This window comes from Oncorhynchus keta, chromosome 34, assembly GCF_023373465.1.
Source record: "Oncorhynchus keta strain PuntledgeMale-10-30-2019 chromosome 34, Oket_V2, whole genome shotgun sequence".
NCBI lineage: Eukaryota > Metazoa > Chordata > Actinopteri > Salmoniformes > Salmonidae > Oncorhynchus > Oncorhynchus keta.
Window position 1 is genome coordinate 55,262,402 of NC_068454.1, and position 17,927 is coordinate 55,280,328.

Sequence of the window (17,927 nt, forward strand, 5' to 3'; positions counted from 1 at the left end):
AGTTTGCCAAAATCTGGCAGGTTGTGGCTCCAGACTCAAGTCAATCCACCAGCCCAGGTTCCTCTCTCTCTCTCTCTCTCTCTCTCTCTCTCTCTCTCTCTCTCTCTCTCTCTCAGAACAAATCAGGGTGGAGACCTCGAGGGGCTCGAGGCAGACCAATGTATCGTGCTGGTCTTTCTGGATCAGACACGTCTGTCACAGGTGGTTTCAGAGGACATCACTACGTCCTTACTTCTGCTTGTATTTAACCTCGTATATCTGAACGTTGACCTTTTAGCATTTCAAGTGGAAGGGGCCTCCAAATCAAACCATTTGAATGTATCTGTATTAGCAAATCCCACGCAACACGAGGAGACATTTGGGTAGATGCAGTATCAAACTATGCAGAGTCATGATGTTAGATACTAACACACAGTGACTCTGGTGTTATTCTGTGTTGCCTTTGGGATGCAGAAAGAGACTCCTGTCTTCAACATGCATGTAGCACCCATAAGCCATAAGCTGACAGAAAGAGGAAACCTAATCCTATCAGATTCTCCCCCATAGGAGTTTTCTGGGCTAGGAGTGTTTGGCGATTGGAGAGCATGTAGCATTTCCTTGCTGTGGTTGGAGCCTGCGGTTCACCCTTTCTCTCTCTTGCTCAACCATTCACATAATCTCTTGTTTTGTCTTTATCTCATTTCTCATACTATTTTTATCTATATATATATATCTCACTCGCTCACGCTCTCTCTCTTTTCAGAGGGAGGTTTCATTCTTAGTGTATACTTTCCACTTGGGGAGTTAACAACCAAGGCTGATGTTCACCAGCGGGAATCAGTCAGCCCTGTAAAGACATGACACAGATGTCCATGGTTCTGCTATCAAGCACATCATTGTAATGTCTCAGAGGCAGTTTGAAGGAACTATTTTACATGTTGATTCCTTGTAAACAGACCTGGGTTCAAATACTATTTTAAATCATTTCAAATACTTTATCTGAGCTTGATTGATCTTGGCTGGCTCAATCAACCAATAGAATAGTTCCATAACTCCAAACCTTGCCAATCCGGCACTCCTAGAAGGCTAGAGCAAATGCTCAAGGTAGTTGAAAGATTTCAAGTAATATTTGAGCCCAGGTCTGCTTGTGAACTCCTTGTAAAGTCCTGTGTGAAACTGTGAAATATCATACACCTAAAGTAGTGGTTTTCCTGTGTGCTGGTTCTGAGGCCCCGGGCAGATGTTTCTCTCTGTTCCCAGACCAATAGTGAAGTGGACTCCGTGTCACAGTAACACGGTATTTGTTTTGAAGAAATTGGATTTCACCCACTGGTTATTTTATTTTGGTTGCACCTTGTTGTGCTATTGTATTTGTTTTGAACAGTTTGAACCAAGTTAGTGTTTGACCATCCACAGTCTCCATTGAGCTGAGAAGTTTTCTGTGAAACCACGCCTGTGTGTGTGTGTGTGTGTGTGTGAGAGAGATTCTCTCTTCATCCCTATGTGCCGTATCTCTTCACCTCCTCCTCCTTTGCACTTCTTTTTCTATAATGTGTACATGCTATGTTATCGTCAGGTTTTGACTTTCACGCTAGACTAAGATTAAAAAGGATTAGAAGGGACTAGACAACAACGAAAAGATAGGAGAAACCCTGGCACAGCTATACATTGATAATGTCCTTCTTTCCGTCTATTCTTTTTGTTCCTGTTTTGTTTGTGGCCGTGTGTGTGTGTGTTGCTGTGGGCCTGGCTGGAAGTGTCTCTCGTGGGCCTGCGCTGCGGAGGGGGAATGCACGGGGAGTTCAGTGACCTAATTGCATTCCAGAGAGGCTCATTTAAGTTGCTGTTCCAGGGGTTATTCTGGGCTGCCTACACAGGGGGTCGTAGGGAGAGAAGACCCTGGGACAGACCCTGGGATGGAGGTTCCATATGGGAGTCTCATCGCAGCCTACTACGCTCTCCCTCGCCTCAGTCACAACTAGTCCACAAGAAACCTATTAGAACTGCTTTGGCAAAGAGCTCAACTCGAAATGACCAAAACAAACAAATGCATCTTATCAACTGTCCAAGTGTGTTTCCAGTTCTAACATCTTCTATTTTTGTTTTCATTTATCTGTAAAACCAGATGTCTTGTCTTGGGAGCTTCAACCTTGTCTCGGGAATTGCCAGGGACCTCGCAATACGATATTAACATGATACATACAGTGCCTTGCGAAAGTATTCGGCCCCCTTGAACCTTGCGACCTTTTGCCACATTTCACGCCCAATGAACGCCCAATTTTTCAGTTTTTGATTTGTTAAAAAAGTTTGAAATATCCAATAAATGTCGTTCCACTTCATGATTGTGTCCCACTTGTTGTTGATTCTTCACAAAAAAATACAGTTTTATATCTTCATGTTTGAAGCCTGAAATGTGGCAAAAGGTCACAAAGTTCAAGGGGGCCGAATACTTTCGCAAGGCACTGTAGGTGCTGATACGATATGTATTGCGATTCTCACGATTGCATGTCGATATTGTGTTTTATTGCGATTTGATGTCCCAAACCAATTGTTCACTGTATCTGCTGCACAGAGACAAAAGATAGAATGAGAAAACTAGTTTTGATCAGTCAAAGTACTGAAAACATGTTGGCTCACTATTCTTCAAGGAAGATGGTGAACAAGCTATGGGATGGACCAGAGTTTGGCTCAAGTGCAGTCGACTAGCACTAGCTAACAATAGCAAAAACAAAAAAAAGAATAACCATCCGATTAACAAAAAAATAAATATAGATACAAATGTTCTCCTCTGCTCCTGACTGCATGTGCTGCCATTCAAGTCAGTTATGGCATAATGGGTGGACTGGCGGCCATTGTGAGTGTATCTATAGGGGCAAAGCGGGAAATAAAAGCAGGAAGTGTACCCATCAATATTTGTTGATTCAACTCAACTGACGTTACAAAAAATACATTCCATTACATGAGCCATATCTGTTTACGGGTGCGTTACGTACATTTGCTCTGGCTATCTACTCCGATTTCAGAGCACTCTCATCTGAGTGAGGTGTTCTCTCATTTGTGTCTGGAAGTAGCTAGAAAGCTAGCCAACGTTAGCTTGGGCGCTTGACTGCCATTGTGTGATCAGAACACTCTGATCAACCCTACTCCTCGGCCAGAGGGTCCACTCTGAGCACTCCGAGAGCAAAACACTCTGAATTTCCGAAACAGACAACCTGACAACGCTCTGAGTTTACCAACGCCCGGAGCGCACTCGGGCACTCCAGAGTGAGAGAGAAAGCACCCTACATCAGTTGAACGAACATTCTAAATGATTGCATCACAATACCAGGCAGCTATTGCGAGTGTACCCATGGGTTTACCATTCTAGATTACCATGGAAATGATTGCGTCACGATACCAGGGTGCTATTGCGAGTGTACCCATGGGTTTACCATTCTAGATTACCACGGAAATGATTGCATCACGATACCAAGGTGCTATTGCGAGTGTACCCATGGGTTTAAAATTCTAGATTACCATGGAAATGATTGCGTCACGATACCAGGGTGCTATTGCGAGTGTACCCATGGGTTTACCATTCTAGATTACCATGGAAATGATTACGTCACGATACCAGGGTGCTATTGCGAGTGTACCCATGGGTGTGCCATTAAAATGTCCACGGTTATCGGTTCCATGTCTGTTCTATTTATTCTAATTCTATGTGTGCTGCTGCTGCATTGTGGATGTCGTTGCCGTGTCAACCAACGGCTTGTTTGCTACAGCGCCTCGCCGGTTTCAACAAGGAACAACAACGTTTCATCACATTGCCAAGAGTCCATGTTTACCGCAGAAACTGACTCAATTGCCCGGCCGTCCTTTTTTCAGTCAGCTGTTAGTTGATGCAATAATTTCCATGGTGATGTAGACGTTTCACTCAAACGATGTGAGCTGATGTGGCCATAACAATTACCAAACAAATCAACTTAAAACAACGGTAGTGGATACTTGTTGCCTGTATGTTGGGCTGTCTAATCCAAACGTGAGAAGGATCTGAAAAAAAGGGAAACACACTAAGGCTGCCCACTTATGAAAGACAGTCCCTTAAACCCTGCAGATGTGAGTTTGCAGTTAACTCCAGAGGGCCGTGTGTGTCTGTGTGTGTGTGTGTGTGTGCTTTCCTCTTCCACCCTCCCCCCACCACCCCTGTCAGTTTTTCTCACACCACTCGTCAACCCCCAGCTGCTCCCCCCAAAAAATGAAATGAATATATATGTCATATATATGTGTGTGTTCATGTGATTTAGGCAGTTTCTGCGGACTCTTAACATGATAAAACGTTGCTGCTCCTTGCTAAAACAAGAAAGGTGTTGTAGCAAACTAGTCTTCAGTTGCCTTGGCAATTCCCCCTACAATGCAGCAGCATACATTGAAGTATAATTATTACAACAAACTTGGAAATGTTTACATTTTATTTTCCTCCATAACTGTCAGTTGATCGGTTATGTTCATTGTGCCAGCCCGAATCACTACCTTCAATGTCATGTCGCTGCTGTATCTCTCAATCTCTCTGGGTGGTTTAGCTCAGTAGTAGTTAGTCTCTGGTTAAGTTAGGTGGTCAACTCTGCATCTTTGTGCGGAATGCTGTCATGAGTAGAGGTCACTCAGATTTATACAAATAGGGTGTTCCTGTGGGAGCAGCTAGGGCTAACGAGTGGTGTGAGAAAAACAGACAGGGGTGGGGGGGGGGGGGGAAGCATACACACACACACACATAGCCCTCTGGAGTTAACCATGCAGATGTGTGGGCCAGTCGGGGGACTGTTTTTCCACCAAGGGGGCAGCCTTGGACTAGACAGCGCAACATACAGGCTACAAGTATACAGCACACTACACTCTTAGAAAAAAACGGTTCCAATAAGGTTATTGGGTTCTATGTAGAACCTTCTGTGGGAAGGGTTCTACATCAAACCCAAAAGGGTTCTACCTCGAATCAAAAAGGGTTCTTCAAATGGTTGTCCTTTTAGGTTCTAGATTTCACCTTTTTTCTCTAAGAGTATACTGTTGTTTTAAGTTAGTTTGTTTGGTAATCGGTATGGTTTCTTACAAGAATGTAGTAGAATTAAGGATTATTATTTTTTTTTATCAATGAGCAAAGTAGACAATGATTCTCTAAGCAAAATAGAAAAATGTGAGAACAACTCAAACAGATTCCAAAGTGTCCAGAACAATTCAATTTAAGGGGCTTTATTGGCACGGGAAACATATGTTTACATTGCCAAAACAAGTGAAATAGATAATAAACCAAAGGGAAATAAACAATAATGGGAAATATTACACTCGCACACGTTCCAAAAGAATTAAGACTTTTCAAATGTCATATTATGTTGATATATAGTGTTGTAATGATGTGCAAATGATGTACAAAAGGGAAAATAATAAATCAACATAAATATAAGTTGTATTTACAATGGTGTTTGTTCTTCACTAGTTGCCCTTTTTCTTGTGGCAACAGGTCACAAATCTTGCTGCTGTGATGGCACACTGTGGTATTTCACCCAATAGATATGGGAGTTTATTCAAATAGGATTTCTTTCGATTTCTTTGTGGATCTGTAATCTGAGGGAAATATGTGCCTCTAATATGGTCATACATTTGGCAGAAGGTTAGGAAGTGCAGCTCAGTTTCCACCTACTTTTGTGGGCAGTGTGCACATAGCCTGTCTTCTCTTGAGAGTCAGGTCTGCCTTTGGCCTTTCTCAATAGCAAGGCTATGCTCACTGAGTCTGTACTTAGTCAAAGATGTCCTTAATTTTTGGTCAGTCACAGTAGTCAGGTATTCTGCCACTGTACACTCTGTTTAGAGCCAAAGCATTCATGCTCTGTTTTTTTTGTAAATTCTTTCCAATGTGTCAAGTAATTCTCTTTTTGTTTTCTTATGATTTGGTTTTGTCTAATTGTGCTGCTGTCCTGGGGCTCTGTGGGGTCTGTTTGTGATTGTGAACAGAGCCCCAGGACCAGCTTGCTGGTTTATTTCTCTGTAGGTGATGGCTTTGTTATGGAAGGTTTGGAAATCGCTTCCTTTTAGGTGGTTGTAGAATTTAACGGCTCTTTTCTGGATTTTGATAATTAGCGGGCATCGACCATGCATTATTTGGTGTTTTACATTGTACACAGAGGATATATTTGCAGAATGCTGCATGCAGAGTCTCAATTTGGTGTTTGTCCCATTTTGTGAATTCTTGGTTGGTGAACGAACCCCAGACCTCATAACCGTAAAGGGCGATGGGTTCTATAACTGATTCAAGTGTTTTTAGCCAAATCCTAATTGGTATGCCAAATTGTATGTTTCTTTTAATGGCATAGAAGGCCCTTCTTGCCTTGACTGTCAGATTGTTCACAGCTTTGTGGAAGTTACCTGTGGTGCTGATGTTTAGGCTGAGGTATGTATAGTTTTTTTTGTGCACTCTAGGGCAACGGTGTCTAGATGGAATTTGTATTTGTGGTCCTGGGAACTGGACCTTTTTTGGAACACCATTATTTTTGTCGTACTGGGATTTACTGTCAGGGCCCAGGTCTGACAGAATCTGTGCAGAAGATCTAGGTGCTGCTGTAGGCCCTCCTTGGTTGGGGACAGAAGCACCAGATCATCAGCAAACAGTAGACATTTGACTTCAGATTCTAGTTGTGGGAGGCCGGGTACTGCAGAACAACTGTTTTTTTTGTTGTTGAAAACCCATCTCTCCTTTCGTTGACCATGCGGTCACCCCAGCAGCATGGCCCACTCCGAAATCTAACATGACATTGTTGACCCAAACACCTGCTCTGGTCCCCGTACCCTCCTACAGCCCTCGTACACACACCCAAGCAGTGGGTGCTTTTCATTTGTAAGACCCTTCTCACATAAATAGAGAGCCCCCCCCCCTCTCCTCTTCCACCCTCCTCCCACCTCACTCTCAAGGGTCTCGAGACAACCAGAGAGAGAAAGAGGGGGGGGGGGGGGGGTGGAGGAGGAGAGGATCCCTCCATTGTTTTGTCTCTGCTGACACATTCATGGTGGGTTTATGTTGGGGCTGTGGGTGGGGGGGTATGGTTGGGGTGAGTATAGGGGACGGAGAATGGGGGGGGAGACAATGGACGCCGTGAGCCCCCCGCTGGTCTCCCTGTCTGTGAGCGTGACCTGCTTTGACAGTCCCATGCCTAGGCCCAGCCAGTCCACAGGGTGCTGGGCTGTGGGACTTCTCTGCTGCCCTCCAACCAAACACTAAATGGGCCTGTCCCACCCACACACAGTGCAGGGCTCACAAATGCATGCAGTGCTCACAAATGCATACACCACACACACACACACACACACACACACACACACACAGCAGGACTGGGACTACACTAGAATGCAAAGCCCTCATTATTGTCATTCAAGCTAGTACATTCAGCTATATAAACAGGGAGCATGACAAGAAAAGTTAAACAACAAAGTAAGCTACAGAGAATCAAATTGATTCGATTTGTGTTTGTATGCTACAGGCGACACCAATTGGTCATTCATACATGTACATTAACATGCACTCCATACATGCATACAAAAGTCATCAGATACCATAACTCCACTGTCTAAAAAGTTGCATGCAGAAGTAATAGCCTGTGCTTTCCCTGTCTTCTTGTCGTTATTTATCCCTCTTCTTCTCGTTCTCTGGTTCTCTCCATCACACGGCTTAAAGCAGGGCTCTTTGTCTGCATGCCGGGAATGGGGAGGCGAAGCACAGTTTGTTCATAATGGATTATTGATTGGTCTGAGAATCTGCTGGCTTGGGGGTTGATAGAGGGAGAGGCGAGGGGACGGGGGCTCTGTCCACACCACTGCTGTCCTGCCCTGAGCACTGAATGTGTCCACTTTATGAGCCCCTGTCTCTATAACGTGTGTGTGTGTGTGTGTGTGTGTGTGTGTGTGAGTGTGATTTTAAAGAGTTCTCTGTGTTTAATGCCCAAAGCACACATGTGACTGACTGTGAAGCTCTCAGTATGTACCAGTCACTTTCAAAGCTTACTCTCTCTCTCTCTGTATGGAGCAGTGTTAAAATCTCAGTGTGCATGGACCCCATAGAAATCTGTGTGGATAACTTTTGTAAAAGCACCCCTCTGTTTGGCAATTACATTTTTCTGTGCGTGTGCAGGCATGTGTGCGTGCGTTTGTCTGTGCGTGTTTTGTGCATTTGATCACGCGCGTGTGTGTGAATAAGCAGACCACTTTTCATTTGCTATCCGTATGTGTTCTTCTTAAATGCTGTGCTCTGTGTCTCAATGAGGCTACAACAGACAGCAGGGCTGACGATGCCCCACACTGAAATGGCCCTGAGCCATTTGTTTTAATAAAGCGTATAGTGGTTTGGAAGGAGTGTGTTTTTAACGGCCATATCACTCCACCTCCTTCCTCTGTGTTTGGAGATGTGTGTTGCACATCTCCGTCTCTCTTCACTGTGTTTGTTGTGATTGAGAGCCCTCCCTCTGGCTGACGGTGTCGTCCATCACAACGACGAGAGTGCAGCTACAGCGCTCCGCTCTCCTCACCCTCTTGCCCTCCTTCCTCGCCTCTCTCCCTGCCTGACACACAGAAGAATGTGCTGCAAGACCAGCTCCAGATGTCCCAAGATCCTCCCTGAGATCTGAGATGGAAATAGGCCTCCTTTCTTTGAAGGGCTCCGGATCGATGGGGGGAAAAAAAATAGGAGTGGATTTCCTCGTTTCGCACAGCAGCTAGACCTTCAGCTGCCTGAGTTCGACATTTTTGCGGGGGGAAATGTGTTTTTGTCTTCCTCCCCACTAACAGACCCTTTTTATCTCAGCTGGGAAGGTTTATGTGGGTTTTAAACTCATGGTACGACATGTTAAAAGTGCATCGGTATATCTGACACATTTATAGAGCTATTATAGAGCTACGGTATAATAGACTTAGCCCTTCTCAAACCATGCATCTGCATCAGGGTTGGGATCAACGCTAGCAAGATGGAGTGGGCTACATGACAGCCAAGGCATTCAATTCAAGGTTGGGCTTATCATAGGCTATGAGGAGCTTTTTGGGTCAGCGGGGTGGGGGGGAATGAGGGTGGGGGGAATGGGGGTGGACATGTTGAAATCGAGTCTTTGACAAGAAACCCGTGGTGGGTGTAGTTTTTGCATTACTGTAACACATCATCACAGAAGTCCTAATAATGAATGGTAACATTGTTCCTCTGGACGCACACACACACACACACACACACACACACACACACACACACACACACGCGCAATGGAGACACAATGTAGTCCCATTCAAAACCCTATTTTCCCTAACCCCTAAACCTAACCCTAACCTGTACTCTTACCCTAACCTTAACCCAAAAACCTAACCCTAGCTTCTAACCCTTAACCTAATTGTAACCCTAACACTAATTCTTACCTTAACCCTAAACCCCCTAGAAATAGCATTTGACCTTGTGGGGATGAACAAAATGTCCTCAGTTGGTCAAATCTTTGTTTGTTTACTATTCTTGTGGGGACTTTTGGTCCACAGAGACACACGTCCACAGAGACACACATACACACTATTAGCCAATTTGTCATTTTTTTCTTACTTTGTGTTGAGAGGGAAGCACATTGTTTCTCCTTCAGCTAGGCTAATCTCATTACAGTTTAATTTGGACATGTGACCGTCTGGTGGATGACAGGCTTAATGCTCGCTGAAAACTTACTCAATCAGGAAACCCCATTTAATAACAAATACGATCATTATCCTCTTTTTTTTAACACTTAAACAGGAAGAAATAAACCAGGAAGTTTTAAAGGGGCAATCTGCAGTTCGAACAATAACAAAGTGAACACCCCACCACTGATTTGGTAAACAGCTGAGGAATGGGGCTGGAGAAATAGTAACCACTCTCAGACTAAATGGGGAAAGAGACAGATAGGAGGGATATTAAGGAAGAAAAAGTGGGAGAATGAAGATCTGTTCAGATCTAGGTGTTTACTTGTCGGTCCTTTCCAGCAATGTGAATTCCTTATGGGCAATTCCAAGGTATTGACGCTTTGACTTTAAAACGGATGCCAAACAAAAACCATTGATTTCAAAGTACAGCTCTATGCACAAGGAATACTTTTAACAATTGCTACAGAAAATTCAACAAAAACTAATTTATTGGAAGAACTGTGCAGATGCAAACTTGTGTAACAGAGTTGGGGTAAAATCTCCCTCGGGTTTTTATGCGACCATGTTTTCCAAAAGCTCTGTTAAATATCTGCCCCGAATTAAAATTCAAAGATGTCTGCAGAGAGAGTGGGGTGTCAGCTATGACATGGCACCTTGAATTTGAAAAAAAAAACCTCTGTTATTGAACTACAGTACCTGAAGTGGATATACACCCGGTAACGGAATTACGGTAACGGAATTACATGACCTGTACTGCACAGAAATGCATAGTTATGTATCTGAATCTCATTCTCCTCATGTTTCACAAGTTTGGACATCACAGCGCAGCACAGTAGAGTGCAGTGCAGTTCAAAACAGCACAGCAGAGCACAGTAGAGTGCAGTGCAGTTCAAAACAGCACAGCAGGGCAGTAGAGTAGAATAGATTAGAGTAGGGTAGAGTAATGCAGGGTTGAGTTCAGTAAAGTGCAGTAGAGCACAGTAGAGTTCCGTACAATACAGTAGAGTGTAGTTCTCGTATAAAAAAATAATATTCTACTGTACTATCCAAACTTGTCAATCATACGTCTATAATAGGTTCGGATTTGGTCCAGTCCCGTCTGTCTATGGACATTAACATCAACTCCAGTGGGGACTGACCACATTTCAACTACTTTTCAATGTCCATGCACGTCCAGTGCTTAGTGGGTGAAAGTGCTGGTTACATTAAATGGAAAGAGAGGTGCCTTATGGGTAGGTGTCAGTAAGTGCTGGGAGAGGTGACATTAACTGGAGAGAGGCTGAGAGAGAGGGAGGGGTTGTTATCAACTGAACATAACTGTGTACCAGTGGAAGGGAGGATAGAGAGCTAGTTTGTGACTACTCTGATTTCCCGTTGTAGCCAATTCAGTTGCGGTAATTCCGTTACTGATTTTTGGGTAATTTCGTTACCAATTTAGTAAAGGAATGAGTTTGAATCACTTAATACTTCATAAACCAATGGAAATACCCTTATGTCATTTGCTTAAGGCTTGTTTTAGTGTGATTTAGTCAAGTTTATAGTCTCTTAGTTTTTTTTTGTGATTGCTAATATATTTTATTTGAGGCTCAATGCTTTGCCAGTAAAATCATTCTGTCTTAGACTTGACTTTAATCAAATCAAATCAAAGTGTATTGGTTGCGAACACAGATTTGTAGATGTTGTCGCAGGTGCAGCGAAATTCTTACGTTGCACTAATATCTAGCAATAGAATAACAGTCCACACATAATCCAAAAAGTTAAAAAAAGGATAACAAGAAATGAAGAAATATCAGAACACTGAGCGCACAAAACATTAGGTACACCTGATCTATCCATGACATAGAGTGACCAGGTGAAAGCGATGATCCATTATTCATGTCACCTTTTTTTTAAATCTACTTCAATCAGTGTAGATGAGTTAAGGGAAGCATTTAAAGCCCTGAGACAATTCTGACATGCTTTGTTGGTTTGTGCCATTCAGTGTGAATAGGCGAGGCAAAATATTGAAGTGCCTTTGAACGGGGTATGGAAGCCGGCGCCAGGCACACCGGTTTGTATCAAGAAGTGCAACACTCGGAACAGTTTCCCGTGTGTATCAAGAATGGTCCACCATCCAAAGGACATCCAGACAACTTGACACAACTGTGGGAAGCATTGGAGTCAACATGGGCCAGCATCCCTGTGGAACGCTTTTGACACCTTGTAGAGTCCATGACTCAACGGATTTAGGTTACTCAGAGGGCAAAAGTGTGCAACTCAATAATAGGTGTTCCTAATGTTTTGTACACTCAGAGTATATAAATGGTGTGTATAGACAGTGTGGACAGGATATGAATAGAAAAGTTGTGTGCCGCACTAGGTATATAGAATAAGCCATGAATACAATACAGTATATCCGTATAAAGTTAGTAAAAACAGTATGTAAACATTATTTAAGTGCCCAGTGTTCGATGGCTGTGTACATAGGGCAGCAGTCTCTTAAGGGGAAGGGTAGAGTGCTTTGATGCACCTGTACTGTCTCACTTATTTAACAGTGAGTGTTTAGCATTTTAGGCTGTGGCTGGCATTCAGACCTTGAATCTTTCAGTAAATCCTCAATGAAACATACTGTCTGTCTTCAGCACCTTCGAGAACACCACCACTAGCGCTTTGTTTTTTTTGGGGGGGGGATAGAGGTGAAACCAAAGTCTTCAACCGGTTTTAACTTTAAGCGGCTTATGTTTGTAACATGTGGACCAGTGAAATCTTGCGTCTGAGGTACTCTCTCTCTGATACAAGTACAATGGGCTTTCCTCAATACGTATCGCATTCATGCCTGACTTGCTGTTGACATATTGCTCAATCCGTATGATGTCCATGTGCAGCAGATGAGAACTGCTTTGTGATAACTTGCACAGGCACAGTTAAACTGACATATGGTGTTGTACTCTCCCCGTGTTAAAGCAACACCATTTACTCACTGTGTGTGTGTGTGTGTGTGTGTGTGTGTGTGTGTGTGTGTGTGTGTGTGTGTGTTTTGATAGCCCGTCATTTCCCACCTCATCCTCGATTATACACTTATAACGATAGTCAGTCACTCAGCCCGGTGAGCTATGAGCTGTGGATGATGTAATAACCTGTAATCATGCTGTCAATCATCCTTCCTCATAACTCCAACTCACTCCTCTGTCATTCTCCCTTTCTATATATGTATTATTCCTTTTAGTCTCTTCTGGTATCTTTTCAAATTGAAATGAATCTGAATACAGTAAGGGGCTTTTCGAGGTAAAAAGGTTCACATTAGTTGGTGCCTTTTTCCTTTGTTGGTATGTGTCCTGCACTTCAATTGGGCTTTTGTTGAGTCCACATTCAGAATTGTGGAACTTGCAACAGTGAGATTGAGACATGAGAGAGAGTGTAAAGCAACTCATAAATGATCTCTCGCTCTCGCTCTCTCTCTCTCTCTCTCTTTACTCTGGAAGAGTAGAAAGAGCCACTTCCTGTTGTGTGCTTAAGATCCCTGCCATGTGATAGTGTCAGTTGAAGCGGGCGTGGGGAATATGGTGGCTAGGCTCAGGCTGCTGGCGCTGATCCTGCTGATGTGAATGAACGTTGCACTGCGGTGCGATTGTGTTCAAAGTGTCGACTCAGCTGGAGTGGCGTCTATGGCAGCGCCATGCACAATCACACACAATGTGGCCCTCTCTGTCTGACACTTCAACAGACCTACATATGATATCACCCCAAACACACGCTACTTACATAGAAACCTACACACGTGCAGCATGCTCTGACACATACCTGGAGTTCTGAATATGCAAATGTGTAACGGATCACTGTGGGTGAAGTGGTATGCTTTGGCTAACGCTGTCTCTTTGTTCTGTCTCTCTCGCTCTCCCTCCTTTTCTGTATTGCCAAAATAACTATGTTGATTATTGACAATTCAATAAGATATAAAAGACATTTAGAAACATTTATCAGAATTAGTGAGTACTCAATTTCATTTGATCTCTCTCTCTCTCTCTCTCTCTCTCTCTCTCTCTCTCTCTCTCTCTCTCAGGGTGAGGATCTGCACAGGCTGTGTAGAGAGCTCCCAGAGAGTGATGCAACCTGGAAGCTGCTGATATGCTGAAAAATAAAGCCAAAGAAAGGCCAGCCAGTGAACTGAACAGGAGAGGAGACATGGAGTAACAGTGTCAGCCAGAGATAGAGCTTGTTAATGTGTTGCCATATACCATGACTGATTCCTTCTGACACAGTGTACGGTACCCAGAGATGTACGATTCTCGATAGTGCTGTGTAAGCTAAAGGGCCGTATAGCAGGTACAGAGACATTGACAGTGTTGGATTCACTGACTGTCAGGGCATGAATGAAGACAGATAGATGGCATACTGAAGATAGATGGCAAAAGACTGTTGAACACGGGTTAAATAACACTGGATGCACCCTTACAGTTGGCAGTGGATGAGCACGGACAGATAGAATTGTGATTGGCTGATACTGACGGTGAACGCTAGAGCTAGATGAGCTACTGCAGATAGCAGTAGCAGATCCACTGTTAGCGAGCTAGCGCAGGCAGGGAGTGGGAGTGGGAGGCTTAGCACCATGAACCCCAGAGAGAGCGGAGGAGGAGGAGTGGAGGCCATGGAGACTCAGGCGGGAGGGCTGGAGGTGGGGGAGGAGGGAGGCCAAGCCAGCCACGGAGGAGATGGAGAAGAGGGGGAAGAAGACAAGGCCTCAGCCTACGACTGCAACGTGTGTGGCCGCAGCTTCCCCTTCCAGAGCTCTCTGTCGCAGCACATGCGGCGCCACACAGGCGCACGTCCCTACAAGTGCCCCTACTGCGACCACCGCGCCTCCCAGAAGGGCAACCTCAAGGTCCACATCCGCAGCCACAAGCTGCGCACGCTCACTAGCCACCACCCCGAGGAGGAGGAGGGGCCAGAGGAGGAAGAGGACGGGTCAGTTGAAATTGGTGTGTCTGAGGGCCTGGACGGTGGAACCAGTCCGACGAAGAGCAGCTCGGCCTGTAACAGGGTCGTCAACGGAGACGCTAACACAGAAGAGGGCATAGGGAAGACGGCGGTGAGGAGCGTCAAAAGGGAGAAGTCGAGCTCTGAGCAGCGGCCATATTGCTGCCGTCTGTGCGGGTACCAGACCCAGCGCGAGGACCAACTCCTCAGTCACATCGAGAAGGTCCACATCACAGCCGACATGGAGGACGAGACTAACCCAGTGAGTCAGGAGGCAGTGGCAACGGAGGGAGAAGCAGGGACTCAGGTCACTGATGGGGCCTTCCCCTGTGAGACGTGTGGCCAGGTGTTCACACAGGCCTGGTTCCTTAAGTCCCACATGAAGAAACACGCAGGCCTCCTTGAGCATTGTTGTCGGGTGTGTGGCCGCCGCTTCAGGGAAGCCTGGTTCCTCAAGAGCCACATGAAGACCCACAATGGCTCCAAGGCCTCCGGCCGGGGGAAACCCAAGGCAGACTCCCAAGAGACCGCGGCCACCATCAACGACGTGGCCCAAGACCCAGAGACCAATGTGACCTCCACAAGCCTTTACCAGGTTTGCTCCAAGTGTGGGAACCTGTTCCATGACCGAGAGAGTCTGAAGGCCCACGAGAAGATCCACAGCCAGGCTAAGCAGCTGACACAGGGCCAGAGAAGACCTAGCGATAACGGGGACTCTCTCGGTGCCAAAAGGCGCCTCCTGGACTACCTCAGCCTCCGGCCAGCTGTCGAAGAAAAACCCCAGGAAGAGAAGAGGCACTTAGGCCAGAGGATCCCCGAGCTGGACCCAGTTTGTAGCTACCAGGCCTGGCAGCTGGCTACGCGGGGCAGGGTTCTTGAGCCTGTGGAGGCATACAGTATAAAGGCAGGTGGAGAAGGGGATGAGGTCCTGGCTGGAGGGACCGTGGTGTACGAGAAGGAGAGCAGCCACTACATCCTGGAGGGCCAGCAGAGGGAGCGACGTTCAGGGAGACGCAGCAGCGCCAGCGGGGGAGGGGGTAGTAGCCACCACACGTCCCCTGGGGAGCACACTCCCGAGAGCCTGAGCGACTCAGAGTACCGTCCCTCCTCCCGCCAGGGCCGACGTTCCTCCTCTTCCCAGCAGAGCCAGTCCAAGTCCACCGAGTGCTTCGAGTGCGGAAAGGTGTTCCGCAGCCGCCACCAGATGATTGTGCACCAGCGGGTCCACCAGAGGCGAGACGGGGGCAGGGGTTCTGGGTCCGGAGGGGACCACAGGGCAGGGCAAGGAGGGGACCGCTGGGGATCCACCAGTGATCCCGAATCAGGCTCCCCTAGCAGGCCCAGCACCCCAGGGTACGGGAACTCACCACCAGCCTCCACCCTGGGAGAGGACGCCCCTGAGATGGGCACCGCCAACGCAGTCCCACTGACAGGTTAGTGAACATACCTCGACTGTTATTTAAGTAGTTACTGACCCTAATTTAAGCCCTCTGTCGTGTGACCGTAGTTGGATTAGTGAGGGGGGAATTGGGCAATATTTGAGAGGAAATAGAATGTGAACAAACCCTTTCTCTGACAACAGCAAGATATTTAGCTCTGTTCTCAACAGATCCAAGAGATAAGCTTCAATGTAAGGGCTATGTTAAGCATGCTGTAGGAGCTCAAATCCTTTTCAAGCTCTTTCAAGGTCCCTGTTCCTGACAGTCTCCCATTAGCAAACATCTGTTGGTGAGATCCCTATCATTGTGATTCCATCTCGTCAACTCAGCCCCACATGGAGTGGGGACATGAGCCACCCTGTGGCGATAGTCGGAACTGCTCAGGATCTGTTTTTGAGTTTGCTTTACATAAACAAGATGATAGACTGTATCTTGTCAGGTCATTCATTATATTCTCATTTGTGTTCAAGCTACTGTTGAAAACAACAAGACGTTTGACAAAAGCAGACCAAGATGAAAAGTCAGTGGGTGGTTTGATGAAAGCTTATGCTTTGAAAGTGGCTTTACAATGGAGATGGAATTTTTGGAATGCCTATCATTTCTTCACCCCTTTGAGCAATAAACACTGGGAACAAATAATGACAAACATATAGATCTTGGTTGATTTAAGATTCAAGATGGCTTGGTATGTATGTTCTTCAGTAGGGTACAGACAGGTATTTGAGTGGGTGTCAGTGTTGGCACTAACTTCTTGAAAATATGTCTCTGCTTATCATGTTTTCATACACAGTTAAGAATCAGAGCTTACTCCTTCACTCTCTTCCCTGGCGGTTTAGAATGTCAGAAATAGAAGTAGCTTTTCTTCGTGCTCGAGCAGTGTGCTATTTCAGCTTTTCCTGTCTCAGGAAACCCCCCCATTTTATCTGTGTGAATATGTTTTTGCTCTCCTTTTTCTTTTCTTTTTTTACATTAAAAGAAATCTGTCCTTTTTCTCTCCCCTCGGCTTTCAACACGAGAGTGTTTGAAAATGGAGCAGATCAGAAATAGAGAAATAGCACGAGAACACGCAACTTCACTAGACTAAAGAAAGAAAATAGTTTTTTGTTCGCCGTACTGTCCACACACAAGACAAAAAGAAAACAACACCTTTTCATGTCTGTTGTGAACTTCCTGTTTTGTTATTCATGTACTAAATCCTCAGACAGGAACATTTACTTAGTCAGTTAGTATGCAGAGAATGGATCTTACTTATCACGTCCCTTAGGCTACTGCACATAACATCCTATGTATGAGAACATTAAGAATATTAACTTGTACAGTCAGAGCCATGGGTTCCTGGTTCCAGAACTGTTAGTGCAGGATAGACAACTGAACATGTTTGTCATCACAATGACCATAGGAGTTGGCAAGACAGCACCAACAGATCTGGGACCAGGCTAATGAGAAATTGAGGAGATTTTAAGATCACAGCAATGGATTCTGAGTGAGCATGTTTTTTTTACTCCCTCATTGCAGTTTGTTTAAAACAGAACTCATTAGGTTACACAATGAAATACATTCTTAAACGTTCTACAACTGAAAATGAAAATGAGCATTTCTTATTGGACAAGGACAGGTAGTCCCTCCCTGTTTCAGTCAGTCTTTCTCTCATTTGATGCCAAAGGAACAGGACACAGGCCGTGGCAGTGATGGCCACATTTTTACATTTTAGTAATTTAGCAGATGCTCTTATCCAGAGCAACTTACAGTTAGTGCATTCATCTTAAGATCGCTTGGTGGGACAACCACATATCACACAATAAGTACATTTTTCTTCAATAAAATAGCTAACAGCAAAGTCTGAGCTAGTAAGGGGGGAGTTCACAAAACCTTTTTTATGGGGGGGTGCTGCGA

General features: G+C 45.2%; 1 protein-coding gene across 3 annotated transcripts in view; it reads left to right on the forward strand.

Moving 5' to 3' along the window:
* Positions 1-17,927, forward strand: part of LOC118367301 (zinc finger protein 516-like) — a 59,660-nt gene that overhangs the window by 20,462 nt on the left and 21,271 nt on the right. For all 3 annotated transcript variants that reach the window (XM_052494110.1, XM_052494108.1, XM_052494109.1), the window contains exon 2: positions 13,682-16,028. In XM_052494110.1, the coding sequence (XP_052350070.1) occupies positions 14,228-16,028 (1,801 nt within the window). In that variant the 5' untranslated portion in view covers positions 13,682-14,227. The remainder of the gene's footprint in view (positions 1-13,681; positions 16,029-17,927) is intronic.